Source organism: Chionomys nivalis, chromosome 9 (genome assembly GCF_950005125.1).
Source record: "Chionomys nivalis chromosome 9, mChiNiv1.1, whole genome shotgun sequence".
Lineage (NCBI taxonomy): Eukaryota > Metazoa > Chordata > Mammalia > Rodentia > Cricetidae > Chionomys > Chionomys nivalis.
The window spans coordinates 23,798,973-23,818,418 of NC_080094.1; the positions used below are offsets into that span (position 1 = coordinate 23,798,973).

Consider the following 19,446-nt stretch of genomic DNA (forward strand, 5'->3'; position numbering starts at 1 on the left):
TAGGGATGGAGAGGCACATGGATACCTAATGGGTGGGATAACTGGCCCAACCAACTCCCACAACCCATTTTCTGCCATAAGTCATATAAAAAGTCCTCAAACTAGCAGCTTAATGCCACCTTAATGGCGCCCATCCCCAGGCCCTTCTCTTGCAACCCAGGAGCTTGTCTTGCTTCTTCTCTCTTAAGCTCTCACCTGTGAGCCTATAATGAACTTATGTATAGAAACTCACCCAATCCATGGTTGCTCTGTGAATTTGTGAGACACTCTGGAGCCACAGACACAGTGGAAGGAATTTTGCCAGACTCTTAGCTACTAGCACTCAAACTCCTGAATTAAGCCTGCCCGAGGCTAGGAAAGCCTCTGTTATACTCAAGAACCCCACTTTCCTCTTGTTTTAAAGGGATCAAGAGGCCTGTTTGGATGAACCCTTGATGGAGAGTTCTGCAGACAGAAGTTTCTGTCCCACCTGGTCCTGTAGCTGTTCAGTCCCAAAGAAACACACAGAGACTTATATTAATTATAAACTATTTGGCCTATTAGCTCAGGCTTATTATTAACTAACTATTATAACTTAAATTAACCCATAATTGTTATCAATGTTTAGTCATGTGGCTTGGTACCTTTTCTTAGTAAGGCATTCTCATCTTGCTTACTCTGTTTCTGGGTGGTGATTAATTCTCTACCTTTTCTCTTCCCAGAATTCTCCCAGTCTGGTAGTCCCGCCTATACTTTCTGCCTGGCTACTGGCTAATCAGTGTTTTATTAAGCTAATATGAAGTGACAAATCTTTACAGTGTACAAGAGCATTATCCCACAGCATATCCCTTTTTTCTTTTTAAAACAAGAGCCCTTGGAGGGATGAAGAGTCAAAAGGCTTTTCTCTTTTTTATTTCTCTCTCTCTCTTTTTCCTTACCCCTGCCCCTTTCTGGCTAGGTTTCCCTCTAGCCTGGGCTGACATGGAAGTCACTTTGTAACTTAGGCTGGCCCAAACACAAGACAGTTCCTCTACCTCAGCCTCCCACATTCTGGGCTGACAGGTGTGAACCACCATTCCCAGTCTTTCCTTCCACCGGGGACAGAACGCAGAGCACTTTCCTGAAGGTTCCCAGGAGAACTAGAGCGGGGAAGGATGCCCTTCATCGAAACCCTTCAAGGTCGCTTCCCTACTGTCAGGAAACACAGCAAACTCAGACCCAGACCCACAGAGGAAACATCTTTATTACAGCTGAGAACTCCACTGGGGCTGAAGCGGATCATGGACTTTGGGGTCTTGAGCACGTGCAGCTGGGGCAGGGACTGATTCTCTGCAGAGCAGCTACTCGGGAATGGTCAGTAGTATGAAATTCTGTGGACAGAGCAGAGAATGCTTTCCCAGGGTTGCTCCTGACACACCAGAGGGGCCCATACCTATGACTAAGAAAGGAGAGCCAGGGACTGAGTGGATGAGGGTGCAGAGCAGAGAGGAAGACGAGGTCTTGGGAGCGTTTATGAGGACAGGCACACTAGACTTTGGAGTGTTTTCTGAGGTATATTGACTAGTGAACGAAGGACGATGAGGGCTGGAAGAACAAGCAGGGCAGCCCTGGAAGGGTGTGTGTTGTACACTGCTCAGCTCCAGGTGACTTTTTCCTTTAAACCACAGTCTGCATGGTGTGCTCTGTAACCTGCACCTGAACGATGGCACAAGGCAGCCGAGAAGCAGATCAGAAAGTGTGCCTTGCTTCTCACAGGTCTGGTCATGAGACAGACAGGGCTTCGGTGGCTAGAAGGTGCTGGCTGTGACCTGGCTCCAGCCATTCACCTAACCTGATGCTCCAGGGCTGGTGGCATTATTTTTAGGACAGTCACAAACCCTGGATGACCTGGATGTGTTCCTCCAGACCTACTCAAGTAAGGTTTCTCTGGACTCTCTAAGGCCCCTAGGCAGAAGCAGCAGTGGTGGGGGGTGGGGAGTGGAAGACACTGAGTGGCCATTGAGGCAATGCCTGCTGCAGCTCCCACCTCAGGTTCTTTGAAGGCAGACTTCTGCAGTCAGGAATGGGGATGGGAGGCTCAGGGTCTAAGCTTGGGATCCTAAAAGCTCAAGGTCATTCGTCTTTTTGTTTCTTCTTCTCTTCTGTCCTTCCTTTCTTTTTGACACAGGGTCCCATTATGTAGTCTGACCTGGAACTCAGATCATCCTGGTTCCATCTCCTGAGTGCTGGGATTACAAGTATGTGCCACAGCCTTGGTAATCATCTCAAGGGGAGGGAAGAAATGAAGAGTGTGTCTGAGCCCTGCCCTTCCTACCAACCTCCTTCCCCATTTCCCAAGATCCCTGTCTCTGTCTCAGTGTCTCTGTCTTTCCCCTGCCCAAATCTGGAGTTTATTATGGTCATGTTCAGCTTTCAGAAGGCATTTCATCCTGAGAGATGTGTTCTGTTAACTGTGAGATTGTATTTCTGTCTGCCTTCCAACTTGTTCTTCTGAAACCTCCTTTAAATATTTCTTTCATCTTTCAAAAAGATATTTTTATTTTGTTTTCATATTTGTGTATGTTTGTATGTCTGTGAGTGTATGCCATGTGTGTGCAGGTACCAGTGGAAACCAGAAGTGGGCATCAGGTCCCCTGGGGCTGGAGTACCGTTGTGAGCCTCCTCTGGCTATGGGTTCTGGGAAGGGCGGCAACACTCTTCACCACTGAGCCCACATCCCTAGAACTTCACATAATGAACTTTCCCCCTTCGGGAGCCAGGGCAGGAAGTAGGAGCAGATCCCCAGCAGCATCTCAGAGGCTAAGCTTATCTCTGCTTCCTGCCCCTAGGTGTTTGCAGAGTGTGGGCACTGGGCACAAGTGTACTGTCTGGGAACCAGGACACCTCAGTTCTAGAGAGGTGGGTGGTCCTGCCGAAGATATAGACTTGGAGGTCAGATAAAGACTCCTGCTTTGACACCCTGGACCTGCTTTTCTGCCTTTCTGAGCCTCGAGTTTCCTCTCAGTCAAAGTGGGGAGAATAGTCTGTGTAAGGGGAGGTGCTCTTGATGAGTCCTGAGTTCTGGCTTCCTGAATGACTCATGCTGGCCCTCAAGGTCTCAGTCACTTTATAGCAGGTGTCGCATTTAGCATGGTTGTGAAGTAGAGGCAACAGGAGAGGCAGAGGGCCTGGAGTGGCCTCAGCTTCTGACTTCCAGCTCATTAGCTGAGCATCATGGAAAGACCCCTCCCTCTGCACCTACCTCAGAGAAGTCCACTTGGGCCTGGCTGAAGGAGATGCCTTTGATGTTGGGCAGCGGGAGGCCATGCTCTCTGAGCCACTCTGCAAGAGGAAGGCAGGAAGGGACTCAGGGCCTGGAGGGCAGGGCTGTCTGGCAGATGTGCTTGGGAGACTCTGGGTGGCTAATCTCCACAGCCCCTAGCTAGGGGACCTTCTGTACCTTAATCCCCCTTGACCAGGCAGTCCTGACAGCAAGCAGCCTAGTGAAAGGAGCCATTACTAGAGGAGTACCACTTTCAACATTTCATGGTGACATTGTCGTCTACAAACGTGTTGGGACACACATGTCCTGTGAGCCACAGGTCAGATCATCTTCGCACACCTTTACTTACACCTGTCTTTTAAAGGAACACTCACTAAATATGTCCCAGACCTGTGAACACATTGTTAGGAAGCTGTCCTGTGTGGTGTTTAAGGAAGATTCAATTTGATGAATATTGAAGGTTTCCTGCGAATCTGCTCAGGAAATGCATTTTACCTAATTCTCTCTCTCACTGAGCTTAAGATGAGCTGACATGTTGGCAGAAAAGAAACATCTCACAAATAGATGAGATGGCCAGAATCAACTGAAAACACTAGACATGGGCTCTGTCAGACAGTGTCAGATATATACTGAAAACTAAGCCTCAAATCAGTAAATTTACAGAGCCGCTCAGTTTGCTGTCAGTGCTTCTGGCAACTATTTGACTAGATGAGTTTCCATAAATGGAGTTGTGAAAAATTGAGGGCCTGGCACGGCCTCTTCCTGTGCCCACCACCCTGTGTTGAGCAGTCTTTCCCCACCCATTTCTCCCAGCCACTCTGGGCTCGGAGAGATCTTGCATCCTCTTGCTGGCCTAATGGTCACTCGGAAGTTAGGTGTGGGGGTGGATGGAGGAGGAAGAGCCCATGTGTTTGTCCTCCCATTTGTCCTCAGACTTCACTTGGTCCCCAGCCTGAGGACCCCTCGTTCTAGGACTCTTCCATGGGACTTGCCCAAGTCTCCCCACTGTGGTTTCTTCTCTCAAGTTGTTTCTTACAGCCCTCCTGGGTTTCTGCAATGGCTGCACACTGGGTGGGGTTGCAGTATGAACAGCACCCCATGGCATTTGAGCAAGTTCCTAGCCTGGTGTTTAGACCTTGTATGACCATACCAACTTCTGGGCCTGGCCCACTTTTTGGGTTGTTTTTTGACCCTTGTGGTGTTCCAGGATGTGATACACAAGTGTTCCATGAGAGCCTGTGGTGGGCACAGAAAGAGTGGGCCCTAACTACCCAGCCCCTCGCAGGTGAATTCTTGCCTGTCTGTCCTCTCCGACTGCCCTGCTGGGTCTTCTACTGCCACCTGCTTTGTGCCCAGCTTGTCTCCCTTTTTGAAAAGATTTGCTCACTTCGTGCCCAGAACCTTCCCTGGCCACCACAGTTCCTCAGGACGGAAGCCTGGCCAGCATTTGAACCTCTGATAACTTCTCAAAGCGATTGCTCTCCTAATGTGACTCAGAGCACAAAGACCCTCAATTGAGAAAGCAAGAAGTCAGGACTCTAGACTCAGGTTGGCCAAAGATGTGTTGGGTCACTTTGGACAAGTCACCTAACCACTCTGGATCTGTGGAGTAGGCCCATCTGAAAGATGAAAAGTCCCATCTGGATAATCTCCCAGAGTCAGTGGGGCCAGGCTGCACATCCTATGGTGTGAGTCACTGGACAGAATGCTAGGGACACAATGAGAAACATGAGGACCGGTGTCTGTGAGAAGCTCACCATGCAATGGGGCACAGGCACTGACCAGGTAACCATGGGGATGGGCACACACTCTGCCAAAGGAACGGCCAAGCCAGGAAGCCCTGTGCTATGGATTGCCCCTTCCTTTTCCTAACTCACCTCCCCAAGTGTCTACAGCACCTTGTCTCAGCATCTGAGGAGCCCAGGACAAGACAGGGAGTTTTGGAAAATTCTGGGTTCCTGATAGTTAGCGGGAAGGTGATGTGTTGTGGCATTTAGCTTTCAGCCAGTCTAGCAGGTTCCGATGCCTACCCTGCTGATCATGTTTACAGTGTGAGCTGCCCACTTTAGCCATCCTTCTGATTGGCCTCAGCCCATCTAGCATTCCACTCGGGACCATTGACGGCTGGCCCTGTAGTTGCTGAGACTGAGTGGCCCCTCCCCTCTGAGGGCCCCTTCCTGTGACTTTACACCCTCCCTGCAGCTGTTCATCTGGCCACCTGTCCATGCTCTGAGCTTGCATCAGCATTAGCATCCTCCACAACTGCATCTGAAAGCTTGGGTGTCTACTGCCTCCTGCTTTGCCTGGGGGCCAGTCTCAAGTCTGACAGCTATTTGCAGCTCCCGTGGACAGGTCTGGTGCTGCCTCTAGCCATGTATGTGATGTGTGGCCGACAGAGAGGTTCAGTGAGACTCACCGTTATGGTGAGGCAGAAACCGTCTCTTCAGGACCGTCAAGAGCAAGGCCTTCAGATGCTCTTCCTGCAATGGGGAAACAGCTTACAGTTCAGTTCCTCTGGCTTGGTGCATCCCAGCCCAGGATGGGGAACTATTCTACAGATACCACCTTAAAACACCCCAGTCTTCCTGTGTGGGAACTATCCTCCCGCCTTAGCTTCCCTAGTGCTGGGATTACAGGTGTCACCGCATCTATCCACATGCCACTTTTGAAGGACCTTGGAGGCTTTGGGTTAGATTAGTGAAGGGTCAGGCAACTCTGAGGGGCCCAAGAAGAAGACACCTCCCCCACCAGCCATGTATCATCTCTGCTGGGAAGGAAACAGATGGGTCTATGGAACACAGGGCACAGCTTCTCAGGGACCAACTTTAGGTCAGTGTGAGAGACCACCTTCTAGTATTGAGAGCTGCTGACAGCGGGACACGTTGAAACAGCAAGCATCCCATCTGTAGGAGTATGCAAGGGGGCTTGATCGGGACTGTCCCGACTCCTGCTTTTTGTCAGGTGGGAGGCTGTTATTACTACACACATGTTTTACATGTCCTTAGTGTATAAATTGTCACTCTGGTCTCATGGGTGTCCTGTGATATGTCACAGACGAGATTCCAGATTGGAGAAAAAGAGTCTTAGTGCCTTTGATGCAGATTCTAAGCAAGTGAAAACCATGTGACAAGGACCATAATATTCTGTAGGGTAGGCCTGGGTTCCAGTCCCAGTGAACTCTCCCTACAGTGTTTCTTGGTCCATATATTCACTCAGCCCCCCCTCCCTGTGACTCTTCTCTTTTAGGGCTGGAGTCTGTGACATACAGGCCTACAGAGAGGACCGGTGGGCTGTGGGGAGAGAGCCTACTGTGGCACCCTTCTTCCCCAGCAGGGGCAGGATCAACCCTTAGGGAAGAGGTACAGTTACATTAGCAATGGATTGAGCTCAGGGCTGATGGCTAGTAGGTTCAGCCATGTGGCACAGCTCCCTGTGTTTAACATGTAGAACACGACTGGCCCGTAAAAAGCTTGCCCCATTCTAGATGACTCCCCAGTTCCTTCCCCTTCTCTGACCCAGCTGGGAATCCTGTTGGTTAGGACCACCTTCAAACATGCCAGTCCCTGACTCTTGTGTGCTGGGTCACCACTACCACCTCCTGGGAACCTCGTCTACCCTCTGCTGCCTACACCCTGCTGTGGCCCCATTGCCTTCTCTTGGTGCTGCTTCTCCTCTGCTTTCACTCTCTCAATGAGGCTTCCATCTCAGTCTGAGGAAAAGTCACCCCAGTATGAGCCCAGTAGGACCTGCCTTGCCCCTCTTGGGTCTTGCACTTTGCTCCAGAGCCCTGGCTCTTCCTTGAACCCACGGGGACACATTTAGTCTTGGGTCTTTGGCTCACCTCTTCCCTGATGTCTCTAGTCTCCCCACTTCTGCTTTGAGTCTTTGTTTAAAAGCCACCTCAATATATCCCCCGACTCCCTTTTTAAAATAGATGATTTTTTTTTATTTTATGTATATTGGTGCTATATCTGCATATATGTCTGTGTGAGGGTGTTGGATCCCCTGGAACTGGAGTTACAAACAGTTGTGAGCTGCCATGTGGGTGCTGGAAATTGCAGTGCTCTTAACCGCTGAGTCATCTCTCTAGCCCCAGACTCCTTTCTAATGTTGCTGATCCTCACACTGACTCCACTTCTTCATGGTACTATCACCTGACTCCATGCTGTACAGTTTGCTTTGCTGAGGTCTTATGGCTGCTAGCCTTTGTGTTGATCCCTGACTCATCTGTGTACCTGGGGCAAGGCTAGGCACATAGTAGGTACTCAATTAATATTTGTTATATATATGCGAAAGGATGAAACAGACAAGCCAGAGCCTCAGAGGCCACACCCTACCCCAGCAGGAGTCGGGGGCTCCAGGGTGAGATGAGATTAGGGACAGAGTAGGACTTGGGCTTTCCCCGTGTCACTGTGTCAGTGACTTGGGAGTATTTACACTGTGCATTGATGGATCTTTTAAGACACAAGGCAGAAGAAAGGGACTCACCTGCTTCTCAATGATGGTGGGGTAGGAACCCAAGGTGACCACAGTGCTTCCAGAAGAAAGAGAGTAAGTCGGTGAGTGAGCTGGGAGTCTAAGTACCTGCCCTGCCCTGGGCACAGAGGGGGCTGCCATCCCCAACCATCCCCTTTCTCCTCACCCCTCACTGTCTTATATTTCCCAAATCAAAACCCATTACCTGTGTGGCACGACCTGGAGTTTTAGTTTCTGACTTCTTGTGGAGAATGCAGCTTTGGCCAGGAGTCGCTGAGATGGATTGAAAGCAGACAGGCAGGGAAGAGTTGGAGCCGTTTCCTACAGAGCTCCCCCACCCCTACCAACCCATCCAGTCCCAACCCTAGGCCCAGCCCATGAACTTGGCTTCTGTCCCATGGTCCTCATCCTGTACCCATGCCACTGTCTCTCCCACACTTTGCCTATATGGCCTCACTTGGGGGGCACAACTCTGGAGGGGCTGCACACCCATGGAAGGCAGAGGAGCCAGGCCTGAACCTGAGGTAGGCTCAATGGAAGGGTCTTTATTCTGGAATCATTTCTGGAAGCCAGTAGGCTTTTTGCCTGTGTACATGTTGGGTTGAACCTAGGGCCTCGTACTAGGCTAGGGCTCTATCAATGAGCAACAGGCCTAACTGACAACATCATCATCATCATCACCACCATCATCATCATCACCATCATCATCATCACCATCACCACCACCATCATCATCATCACCAGCATCATCATCATCATCACCATCATCATCACCATCACCACCACCATCATCACCATCATCATCACCATTATCACCATCATCATCATCATCATCACCATCACCACCATCACCATCATCACCATCATCATCACCACCATTATCATCATCATCATCATCATCATCATCACCATCATCATCATCACCATTATCACCATCATCATCATCATCATCACCATCACCATAATCATCATCACCATCACCACCACCATCATCACCATTATCACCATCACCATCATCATCACCATCACCATCATCATCATTACCATTTTATTTAAAATGGATTCTTGCTATGTTGTCCAAGTTGGTCTCAGACTCCTGGACTCAATGATCCCTCTGCCTCAGCTTCTCACTGGTTGAGATTATAGTGTGCACCATCATGGCTGGCTCCCCTTGGTTTTGTGGGGTGTAGATAGTCCTCTAATTCATATGGATAGGTTCAGCGCTCTTCACTTCCAGTGAGCGATAACTAACTCTTGTTTGTACAATGATGCCATCTAAGATCCAAGGACCCTGTTGCTGCCTTAGGATGCCACCCAGCACACCTGTGGCAGAGTACTCTTCTGCTTTCTCACCCAAGGCACTTTTCAATTCTGAGGTCAGGGATTCAGAATCGAGCCATTGGAATTTGGAGGGGCTGCGTATCCCAGAATCCTCCCCATGATGATTGGTATGGTCGCTTTGTAACTCAGCCATCCCTAGGGAAGTCTTTGAAAGCCCTAGCTGCACCCTACAAGAGGGTCTGGAGCCAGAACATCTTCATGGCTGAGGCGGCCCTCAGTGAGTACAGAAACTAGTATGTGGATGTCAGCAGTGGACACAGCTGCCCACATGTAGACCATTGGCAGAGGGTGGTAGGATTGGTAACAGCCATCCCATCCCTGCCCTCAGCCTGCAGACTGGGAACCAAATCCCTGCAGTTTTTCTCACCCAGGCAATTGCACCAGAGGAGGCGTTGGTGGTCCCCTGAAGCATCAGTAAGCCCTGCTGGGTGACTGTGACCCCGAAGTCATCAAGGAGGACAGTGGGGGGATCCAGAGCACTGATAATCAGTCCTGGGCTCCCTCTGGTCAGATTATACACCTGAATGAAGTTAAAGCAGGGACAGTAGAGGGAGGGTTAGAGGTATCTTTCCCTGGCCTGGCTTGGGAGGGTGGGAACAAGACCCTCTGATGAGGCAGGGGACTGGGTTTTTCTTCTAGCCCTACAACATCTTGCTATGTGGCTTAGGGGAAGTTACTTGGCTCCTCTGAACTTCTCTGAGGTCCTGGGCACGCACAATGCTGATTTTGGGAGTTATAGTTCTGGCTCTATCCCTGCAAGCTGTGTAGCCTGAAACAAAATTCTTAATCCCTCTGTGCTTTCCATTTTCATTCTTGTAAAATAAAGATAAGAATTGTGCCCACTCCACAGAGTCGTGTGGCTTAAATGGGCTAACAGATGTCTGTGCTCAAAAGACATTAGCACCTACAACGCTACAGGCTTCTCTGCTGTAGTTGTTTGTCCATCCGGTGAACACAGAAGAGCTCTCAGAGAGGTCAGTGAGTTCATATCCTAGAGCAGAGACTGGGTTCGAACCTTGCTCTTCCAGGTCCTCAGCAGTGCTTCCTTCATGTCCCTGAGCCCTGCCTTGCTGTTACCTGGGTGAGCCTTAGCAGGGCGGGACATGCTTAGTGTGAACACTGACAGCCCATGGTCACAGTCCCTGTCTTGACTGCTTCCTCCTGTTTCACAGCCCTGACACCGAGGGGCTGCAGTGACTTCCGCAGTCCACAGCAGAAAAATGGATGTTCCTTTCTGTCCAGGCTGCCTAGCCCAGGGTGCTGGAGGAGTGGCAGGGACCATACCTACCTCTGGCCTGGGTGTTGGGGCACTCAGGGACAACAGCTCCCACAGGCCAGTTTCCTAGAAAGGTAAAGACCAAGTCAGCTGTGGAGTCCTGCAGGTGTGTCCTGAGCGAACGGGGGTCTCAGGGAGATGGCTGCCTCTACTTGGTACACTGTCGGCACGAGTCAGCCTCAGCTCAGGGCCAGTCATGTGTCTGGCTTCCCAGAGCCACTTATCTGAAAAGGTTAACTTTCGGTGGTTTTGATCATATTTAGTCTAACATTTTATTGTACTTTTTTGAGCCAGGGTCTTGCTTGCCACGTATCAGTCTTGCCTCAAGCTCACTGTGTAATTGAGCTCCTGATCCTCCCCACAAGTGCTGGGATTACAGGTTTACACAATGCCCGAGATCGAAGCCAGGGCTTTGCTCTGTTAGGGAAACACTACTCACTGAGCCACACCAACAGCCTCTTAGCTATGAAAAGTGCTGTAAAGACAGTGAGCTGAGAGGGTTTCGTAGGGAACATTTGCGTGCTCAATTCCTGTCATTGCTTTATCACACTCCTGCCCATCCATCTATGCTCTACTGATTTCCAGGGAGGCATTGGGACTGAACTCAGGACCTCACACGGGCTAAGCTCATTCTTGACCTCTGAGCTACAGTGGATCCCTGCTCCATTGGTTTTCCAAAATCACAAATCATCACAAAGAAAGCTATAGAAATGTCTAAAGAATGTATCTTTCCTTTTCTCTCTGAATCCAATTCTCAGAGGTAACCATTGTTGACATTTTGAAGGATATCCAAATGAACTCTTTCTGCTCACATACAAGCATGAACAGAGAGGAGCATTCTGGCCACATAGCCCTGTGCCTCGTTAGTGCCACTCAGTGCCAGGACCAACAGAGCAATCTTGGCAAACGAGGCTCTACAGGACACCCTGCAGATGTGCACACCCAGCAGATGTGCACACCCTGCAGATGTGTCCCTGTCCACCACTGTAAGAACTTGTTCAGACGTAGAACTCAGTTCTAACCGTCTCAGAGCTGTCATACCTGTGTGGGACACAGACGCGAGCAGCGGGAGACAGGAGACCTCATCTATAGCCAGTCCCTCTATGGATGATATTGAATAGGCCACTTCCCCAGTCTGGGCCCTCATTTGTGTAACTATTCAAAATGACGTTCTTTGTACAATGTATCTTTCTGGATGTGGCATGTCTCACTTGTGGTGTCATGTGGGCACTTGAAAAGTTTTTAGATTTTGGAGCATTTGAATTTCAGATCTGAGTTGCAGATGCTCAACATATGTATGTACACACACATATATGCACTTTGCATACATCATTTTATATACATGTGAAATTATATACAAAGTAAGAATGAGATCAGTGTTTTGAAAGAGTAAGAGAAAGAGACCACACTTTCTTCCATCTTTAGATGCAACAGTCTTGAAGGGGCAGTGTGAGGAGATGACATTCATACCGAGACTCCCAGGGAGAGAATAATGTTCCAGGCAGAGAGCCCTGAGCTGGCAATCAGTGCAGCCTGAGTGGCTAGAAGGCAGGGAGTAGAGAGACAGAGCTAGAGAGAGACCCACACAGAGGAGCCTGGCCTTTACCCTGGGATAGGGAGAAGCTGCTGCGGGCTTTTGAACAGGGACTTAGGATGCCTTGCTCATTGTTCCCATCAGCCCTGGGAAGCGCTAATTCTCCTTGACCTGTGTGTGCCTCCTCACCACTGCAGAGGCCAGCCTCAGGTCTGCCTTCCCTAGTGACAGTATGCAGGTGGCCTTCTGGCTGCCCTGATTGCTTTAAGCAAATCCTGCTAGTTACTTATTCTAAGAATGGACTGTTAGAACCTGCCCTCCGCCAGGCCGCACAAGGTATTTACAGTGGCTTCCTTTCACAGATCCTGGCAGGCATCTCTCCATCCTCAGATCCCACCTCTGCCAGGAGGCCTCTGAGCCTGTCTTCAGAGACTGCCATGTTGTTTCCCATTGTCTGTCTGTCTGTCTGTGGCATTATTCGCTCTTCCTCCCCAGTAATCCATCTCAGTGTCCTCTGAACACCCACCCTAAAATCGTTCACTTACCACAATATTTTCTCACTCAGTTTTCCATTCCCCTATGAGACTCTGATCCCTACATGATAGGGGCCATGTGCTCATAAGGCCAGCCCACAGAGTCTTTCGTAGGTATCTGCTGTGTAAGAATGGGCATATGTTATAAAGAAAACAAGAAAGGCATGTGCATGTTCCTCTTCTCAAATAAAGGGACTTTTGTGAAGGGTTCTGAAGGATAAAGAGGAGTTATAAACAGGTTAGACTGGTCAAGTCCAGAGTGGGGAAGTGGCTTTTTTACTGGGCCTTGGCTCTTCCATGTAAGAAACAGGGCAGGAACATTCTGCCCCTCCATCTTGCCCACTTCCCACACTCACCGAGGAGTCTTGGGCCTCCACGAAGATCTCCTGACTGGTGTACAGACAGGACAGGATGTCATTGTAGATTTCGAGCCAAAAGGCAAAGTCTGCCATGCTGTCCTGGGCTAATGGTGGAAGAGGTGGGGGAACCACATGCTCTGGCCTTGAGGCCCGCTGGTGTGGGCCACAGGGAGCCACAAGCTTCAGAAAAATGGTGGAAGGAAGATGGTCAGTGTGATAGGTCTCCTGGTGGACACCTGGTTCAGCTCACCTTGCTGACACAGCAGGCACAGTTCCATTTGAATTTACTAACAGCATCACCAGAAAGGAGCCACTATGGTCACTGTCTGATCATGAGGAAGTTGAGACCCAGAGAGGTGATGCTACTCACTCAAATCTCACAGGAGAAGAGGTAGAGCCTGGCTTCCTGGCCCCCATCAAGCTCCACTCATTCTCTGAACCCTGTCCCTCCTGAGCCCTCTTGTTCCTCCTCTTCCATACAGAGAGACATCAAGGAGCAGTGGGCAGGAGCTGGGCAGTCCTCAGCCATTCTCTGTCCTCAGTTTCCCCATCTGACTCAGCCGCTTTCTTCTGGGTCTGACTCACTCGCTGGTCAGCAGCCTGTGGCCTGTCCATCCTCTTCCTTGTTTTGTTGACCATTCCCTTTTCCGATTCCTCGCTTTCCTGTCTTCCTCTTCCCCCTTCGCTCTCTACCCAGTGAGGCCCCATCTCCTTTTCTCTTTGCCTGTCCACTCTCAGCAGGTTCCCCAAGGGTCTGTGGCAGTCTAGGGTTGCTTACCTGCACTTCCATCACTATGGCTCCCTCTGTGAACGCCGTGCTGGTCACATAGTACTGGAAATCATCGGGACCCGAAATGATTGGAGCTATGGTGCAGAAATGAAACCTAACTCAGCCAGGGCTAGAGGTGGGAAGGATGCTGTGGGAGGCAGGGAGAAATTCTTCTCCTCTGTTCAGCCTTATGTTCCTTGATGGCTAGGCACATGGCCTCCTAGAACAAGGGACATTTATTGCATGCTGGCTTTGGGTCAGGTTGTTAGTATTATTCTAACAGGCCTTATCTATGGGCCTTCCATTGATCCTGTTTAACAGATAGGGAAACTGAGGCTCAGAGGGGAAGTGACATATGAAGGTTATACAAGTCATGTCGTCCCCTCCTTTTCCCCATTAGAAAGAATCCTCCCTGCAGGTAGGACTGTCCTGTCTCTGGGTATATTCCTACACACAGTGCCTGGCACACACGGTGCCTGGCACACACGGTGCCTGACACACACGGTGCCTGGCACATGGCAAGGGACAGTTGACCAGCAGCAACATACGAAGAATGATGTGTAGCAGGTCTTCCAGCAGGAAATTGAGGAGGTTTGTGGTCACAGGGCACACCTAGGGGGGGAAGGAAGGGGGAGTCCCATTGGCATGGAGCCGAGGTAGTGGGGCTCTCTTCGGGGCTACCCTCCCATGACTCACTATCTTCTGGAGGAGGAACGGCAGTGACTCATCCAGGATCTCAGTCACCAGTTTCAGCAGCTGGTTTGGCAACAGGGTGTCTGCTCTAGGGGAGGGGTGACAGGGTAGGGTCAGTCATGCAGTGCACCAAAGGTGTGGGCAGGGAATGGGCAGCTGAGCACCACTGAGACAGGACAGCAGGACCATTCCTTTCCCTGGCATTCCCACCTCCTCTCTATTTTCTTCTTCCTGCTTCCCCCTTCCAGTTTTCTGCATTATGTTTTGATTTGTATTCTCTCCTTCATAAAGGTCTTTGGGATTTTCACACAGGAAGTGACCCCACTGGCAATGGAAAGATCATGTCCTGTTTCCTGCAAGTTCTGGGTCATTTAAATGGATGAATGATCAATCACTTGGGAGTCAGTTTCTGTGCTATGTAAGTGGGTTCTTACATCTTCTGCCTAGGACCATTCCTTGTGGGTTGGGTACTGTCAGCAATGCAACCGAGGCTCCCAGAAGGGAGGATCTGGCTGGGACCCACTGTTAGGATTAGCTAGGCAGAGGTTGAGTCCTAACCATGACCTGCACGGTGGAGGCAGGTGAGATTGACAGGTGGCAGGCACAGTTTGTGACTTTGAAGGAGAAGCAGTCCCAGCCCTGGGTTTCAGAGACAGATCACCGCGGAAAGGGCTGGGCCAGTGCAGGAAGAACAGCCATCTGCCACACCCGGGGTAGGCTCAGAAGCACCAGGTACTCACTGCTTCAGGATCTCAATGTTGAGGCTTCCAGGTGGTGTATGGCACTCCTCGAAGGCCACCTGGGTCTTGTTCCCTATCTGTTCTAGCCGTATGCCAATGCGTATGTTCTTGATGACTTCCAGCCTCAGGATCCTGTAGGGACAGTGTGTCTGGGCAGGCTCCCAGCCAGACTCCAAGGCTGAGACCAGAAGTCATGAGCTGGCTGATGTTGCCACCTGCAGGCTTGCATTAGGAACTAAGAGAGTGTTTTAAATTGTAGAATCTGCTGGCAGACCGGGCAGCATTGAGCCAGTGTCCTCACAGGGCAAGAGACGCCTACACTGAGTGTGACCTTGAGATGGGACACATGTTCACCTAGTCGCCAAGGTCCATGGGTCATGAATCTTACTATTGCCACACTGTCCTAACCAAGGCAATAATATGTTCCCCAGGGAGCAGAGGCACATTTCTCGGGGCCCCTCGACTCTGTCGTAGTGTTTCCTTGGGCTTACATCTCTCATGCAAGCACTAACTAAGGGTCCTGGTAAGCTTGCAACTAAGCAGATTCATTTCAGGGGGAGTGGTCATAGAATGTTCCATTATTAAGTGGTAAAGTCACACCCAAAGGGCATATTCACAAGAAAGGCAGGAGCTGGCTTATTCCCAAAGGGCGTTGTGACTCTCCCTCCTTCACAAGCTAGCAAGCGTCTGTATCGCTGCCATTGCTGGTGGCCACAAGTACAGCCACTCACGGTTCAGAGCTGTGCAGGTGGGCACTTGGCCTGCTGTAGCAGGGAACTGGAATTATACCTGGTTATAGACTCGTGCCCGGGGAGTGGATACTCTTGCTTCAGCTTCCCAGCTCAGGAATCCCAGGACCCTCCCAGACGGCCCCATTAGTGCCAGTGTGCCCACATGCACAGACAGTACGGTAGAGGGCCCTCACTGCAGATTCACTATATGATCCTGGGCGGGGCTCTTTCCCATTCTATGCCTCAGTTTCCCCATAAGTCAGTCATTGAAGCATGCCAAAGTGGAAAGGACTTGTGATCCTTGTGGTGGCTTTTGTTGGTCTTGCTTCCTGGCAGCACGCAGGAAGGAAGTACCATGGGCACTTACTCCAGGAGCGAGAGGTACAGTTTGCAGCGCAGTGTGGTCTGCAGTAGGCTGTCACTTAAAATTTCCAGGGTGACTTCCGGTCCCTTGGCGTCTTCTATGACCAACCTATGGGAGGCACAGGGGTTGATGTGTCTGGCTCCACGCATGTCTGGAGTAGCTAGAATAGGAGCTGATACCAGGAGAAGTGGAGGCAGCTTTGGGATAGCCTTCCTTGCCCGCTGGCCTGCTAGAGGCCACAGAACTCATCTTCTAGTCTCTAAGCCTTGAAAATCTTACCCTTCTCCGAGTCAGCCTCTAAAAAACCAGGAATTATGGCGTAAGTCTATGCACACACAGTCATCTGAATCCTAGCATAAGCCTCTGGGACCAAGGCTGTGGCTCAGTGGGAGAAGTTTTGCCTAACATACATGTGATCTTGGGGTTGATCCCTAGGTATAGGGGACAAGGCTCCATGAGCTTCTCAAAAGAAAAGCCTGTTGGCAAAAGCATGGAGAAGCAGCCCCTCTGCTATCCATGAAGCCTCATGGGCTCTCCTGAGCACTTTTCTCCCTTCTAAGGCCTCAGGTGCCCCCATCCCTGGGCTCTGAGGGGTCAAGGTTGCTTTAGCAGCACCAGTGTCAGCTGGTGATTCCCCTGAAGCCACCGAGTCAGGCAGCAACGTGTTCTCTCATAGGGGAAACCTGGCCACCAGCATGGAGCCTTCTGGAGGGTTCTTTTTTCTCTGTTTATTTCAAAACAAGGTTTCATACAGCCTGGGCTAGTCTCATATGTAGCTAAGCATGGAACTTCTGATGCTCTTGCCCAGCCTGGAGGATATTTTTAGGATCAGACCATGTGGTGTTTTCCTTCTTCCTTCCCAAGCCATGTCCTGGGATAGGGATAGGCTTATAGCCATGGCATGACTACCCAGGTGCGGTGGGGGAATCAGTAGACAGTACCAAATACTTGGCATTGCTGGGATGGTATTTGCCTATGCTGCCTCCCAAGTTTTCCTGGGTAGTTCTCCTTACACTATAATTCCATGGCTTCTCACTCCTTTTCACACCCACCGGAAAAACCCGTTTGGAACCTGGGGTCTTAGGACCTTTGGGTCTTTCCTTGCTCATGTTGGAGGGACTCATGCACTTGGGACGGAGCCTGTGGCTGTGCAGGTCACCTTGAGGAAGACATGGTCCCAGTTAACATCAGCACCATTCATTTAGGCGGTTTCTTGTTTGGGTAGGAGGCTCCAATCCGGGGCTTTCATGGCTGAGTAGATAGCATGGTGGGACATCTGGGGACCTGCTAAGGGACTGGAGACCTGACTCAAATGTTCGGCAGGTGTGGCCAGATTTTCATTTTAAGGAAAATCAGCATTATGGGTTGCACTGCCTCCATGTTTGTGGGGATTTGGAGAGGTCTGGAAAGGTAGCCACGTAGTAGGAGGAAACCGGCTTTATGCATTTGAGGCTGGGGAGATGCTGTTGACCCCAGGTCTCCCCCCCACACACACACACCTCCACTCCACTTGTCAGAGAAAAGCCTCCTGAGGGAGAAGAGTGACAGAGGCTGCCTCACTAGACACTCACCCAACTGTCTCCAGTAACTTCTTCAGCTCAGGTATGGTCTTCCCAGAGAGCAGGTGCCCTATGAGCGACAAATCCAGCCCACTCTTCTTCCTAACCAACTCCTTTCTGGCGAAGGGCAGGGTGTCCAGGACAGACACACCCTCACTTGGGGATCCAGTCACAGGCATCCTGATCAGACCCTTGAGGACCTGGTGCTTAGTGAATAGATCTGAAATGTCTGGGGGCAGAGCATCCCCTCAGGGTTCATTCAACTGTCCAGCAGATACCCACAAGCACCCGGACCCAGCTGGCAGACAAGACAGCCATCCAGCAAACACCCACCAGCACCCGGGCCCAGCTGCAGACAAGACAGCCATTCAGCAACAAGTTCTTAGGAGGAGACCAGAGCTCAGGTCTCACTGTTTTAACCAGGTTGTTCTCAAAGTCCTAGGCTCAAGTCATTCTCCTGGCTCAGTCTCGCCTTGCTACCAAGTTGTGTGGGCAAGTCTTAGTCTGCTGAGCTCAGGAGGCAGTGTGGCTCCTGCTGCCCCAGAGTTGACATGTTAGTCAGGGAGAAAGACAAACTAGTAGTCAGGTCAGCAGGCACAGTATGTTTTCTTACAAAGAAAATGAAACCGGGCTGAGTCAAAGAACGTTGAGTGAGGAGTTCCTGCTTCAGACATGCTTGTCAGGGAGAGCCCTGCGCTGAAGAGGAGGACGAGTCTTGGGACAGACATCTCATGGAAGTGAAAGATCCCAATATGGAAGGTTCTAGGTAGAGCAGGTGAATTTCCGAACCAGATCTTCAAGCTGGGACAAGTACCTCACAGACAAGAGGCAGGGAGAACAGCAGACAGACAGACAGGCAGGCTGGCAGGCGTGTCTGGACAAGGCCACTGGGGTTCTGCCAGAGGGCTGTGGGAGCCCAGAAGAAGAGACCTAACTGCTACAGGGAGATCAGAAGAGGCTTCTGTAGGAGAGGAGCTGAGGGCTTTGTCTCCCAGGCCCAGGCAGAGTACACTACATTGAGAAGGAAAGAAAGGAGGAAGGACCCACACCAGCCAAGGAAGCAGCCATGACGCCTAGGTGGTGGATAGGGAAGGTGGGGGTGAAGAGTTATGGAGTTCTGAATGTCAGGGTAAGGACTACTCATGACAAGTGGAGGCCGTGCAAGTGTTAGAACCAAGGAGGGACAGTAGAGGTGGCCGGTAAGTGGGAGGCCAGAGGAGGAGAAGCCTAGAGCTGTCCCCTGCTCGGCCTTCTTGGAGATCATGCCTCCCCAAGCTCATTCCTTGAGATTCACCTGTTTCCAGCTGGCTCTCACTGATCCGCAAGAGGAGAGGACTATGGGTCGTCCCTTGGGCTCGGTGTAGCAGCCGCCAGTACAACAGCAGTGTCCAGAGCAGCAGCATTCTCCTGTTAAGACCTGTGGCCATGGAAGTGAGAGCTTCTGTCCTCTCCAGGGGCCCGCGGCCCTGTGTCCCACTCTGTGCCCCCACATCCATCCTTTTATGTCCTGCTCTGGGCCAGACTCGCCCATGGTGACAGAGTAAGAGGCAGAGCACTTGGATCTGAACCCAGCGTGACTGGATGCTGAGAACCTCTGCTTTATTTCACCATGTGATAACGGGGCGCAGTCTGAGTATGCGGGTGCTGTCTTTTTTGTCCTTACCACTCCCCGAATGGAACCTTCTAGAATCTCTCAGGCCAGTGTCACCAGCTTTCTTGAAGGATTGCTCTTATAGCCAAGCTCTGGAGCAAGGGGTGGGCACATGATGGGAAGTTAAGGCCCCTGGCCAGGGCTTGGCACACTCAGGAATTCCTCAGGGGAAGAATCAC

General features: G+C 50.8%; 1 protein-coding gene across 1 annotated transcript; it reads right to left on the minus strand.

Moving 5' to 3' along the window:
* Nucleotides 1–1,319: 1,319 nt before the first annotated feature.
* Nucleotides 1,320–19,019, minus strand: LOC130880929 (uncharacterized). Its single transcript, XM_057780112.1, has 15 exons — nucleotides 18,911–19,019; nucleotides 17,629–17,845; nucleotides 16,061–16,165; nucleotides 14,963–15,094; nucleotides 14,226–14,310; nucleotides 14,078–14,141; nucleotides 13,539–13,624; nucleotides 12,758–12,940; nucleotides 10,347–10,400; nucleotides 9,426–9,578; nucleotides 7,923–7,990; nucleotides 7,730–7,775; nucleotides 5,658–5,721; nucleotides 3,221–3,300; nucleotides 1,320–1,349 (listed from the first exon to the last, which is right to left on the minus strand). Exons 1-15 carry the CDS (start codon nucleotides 19,017–19,019, stop codon nucleotides 1,320–1,322), a joined length of 1,476 nt encoding a protein of 491 aa, XP_057636095.1.
* Nucleotides 19,020–19,446: the final 427 nt, after the last annotated feature.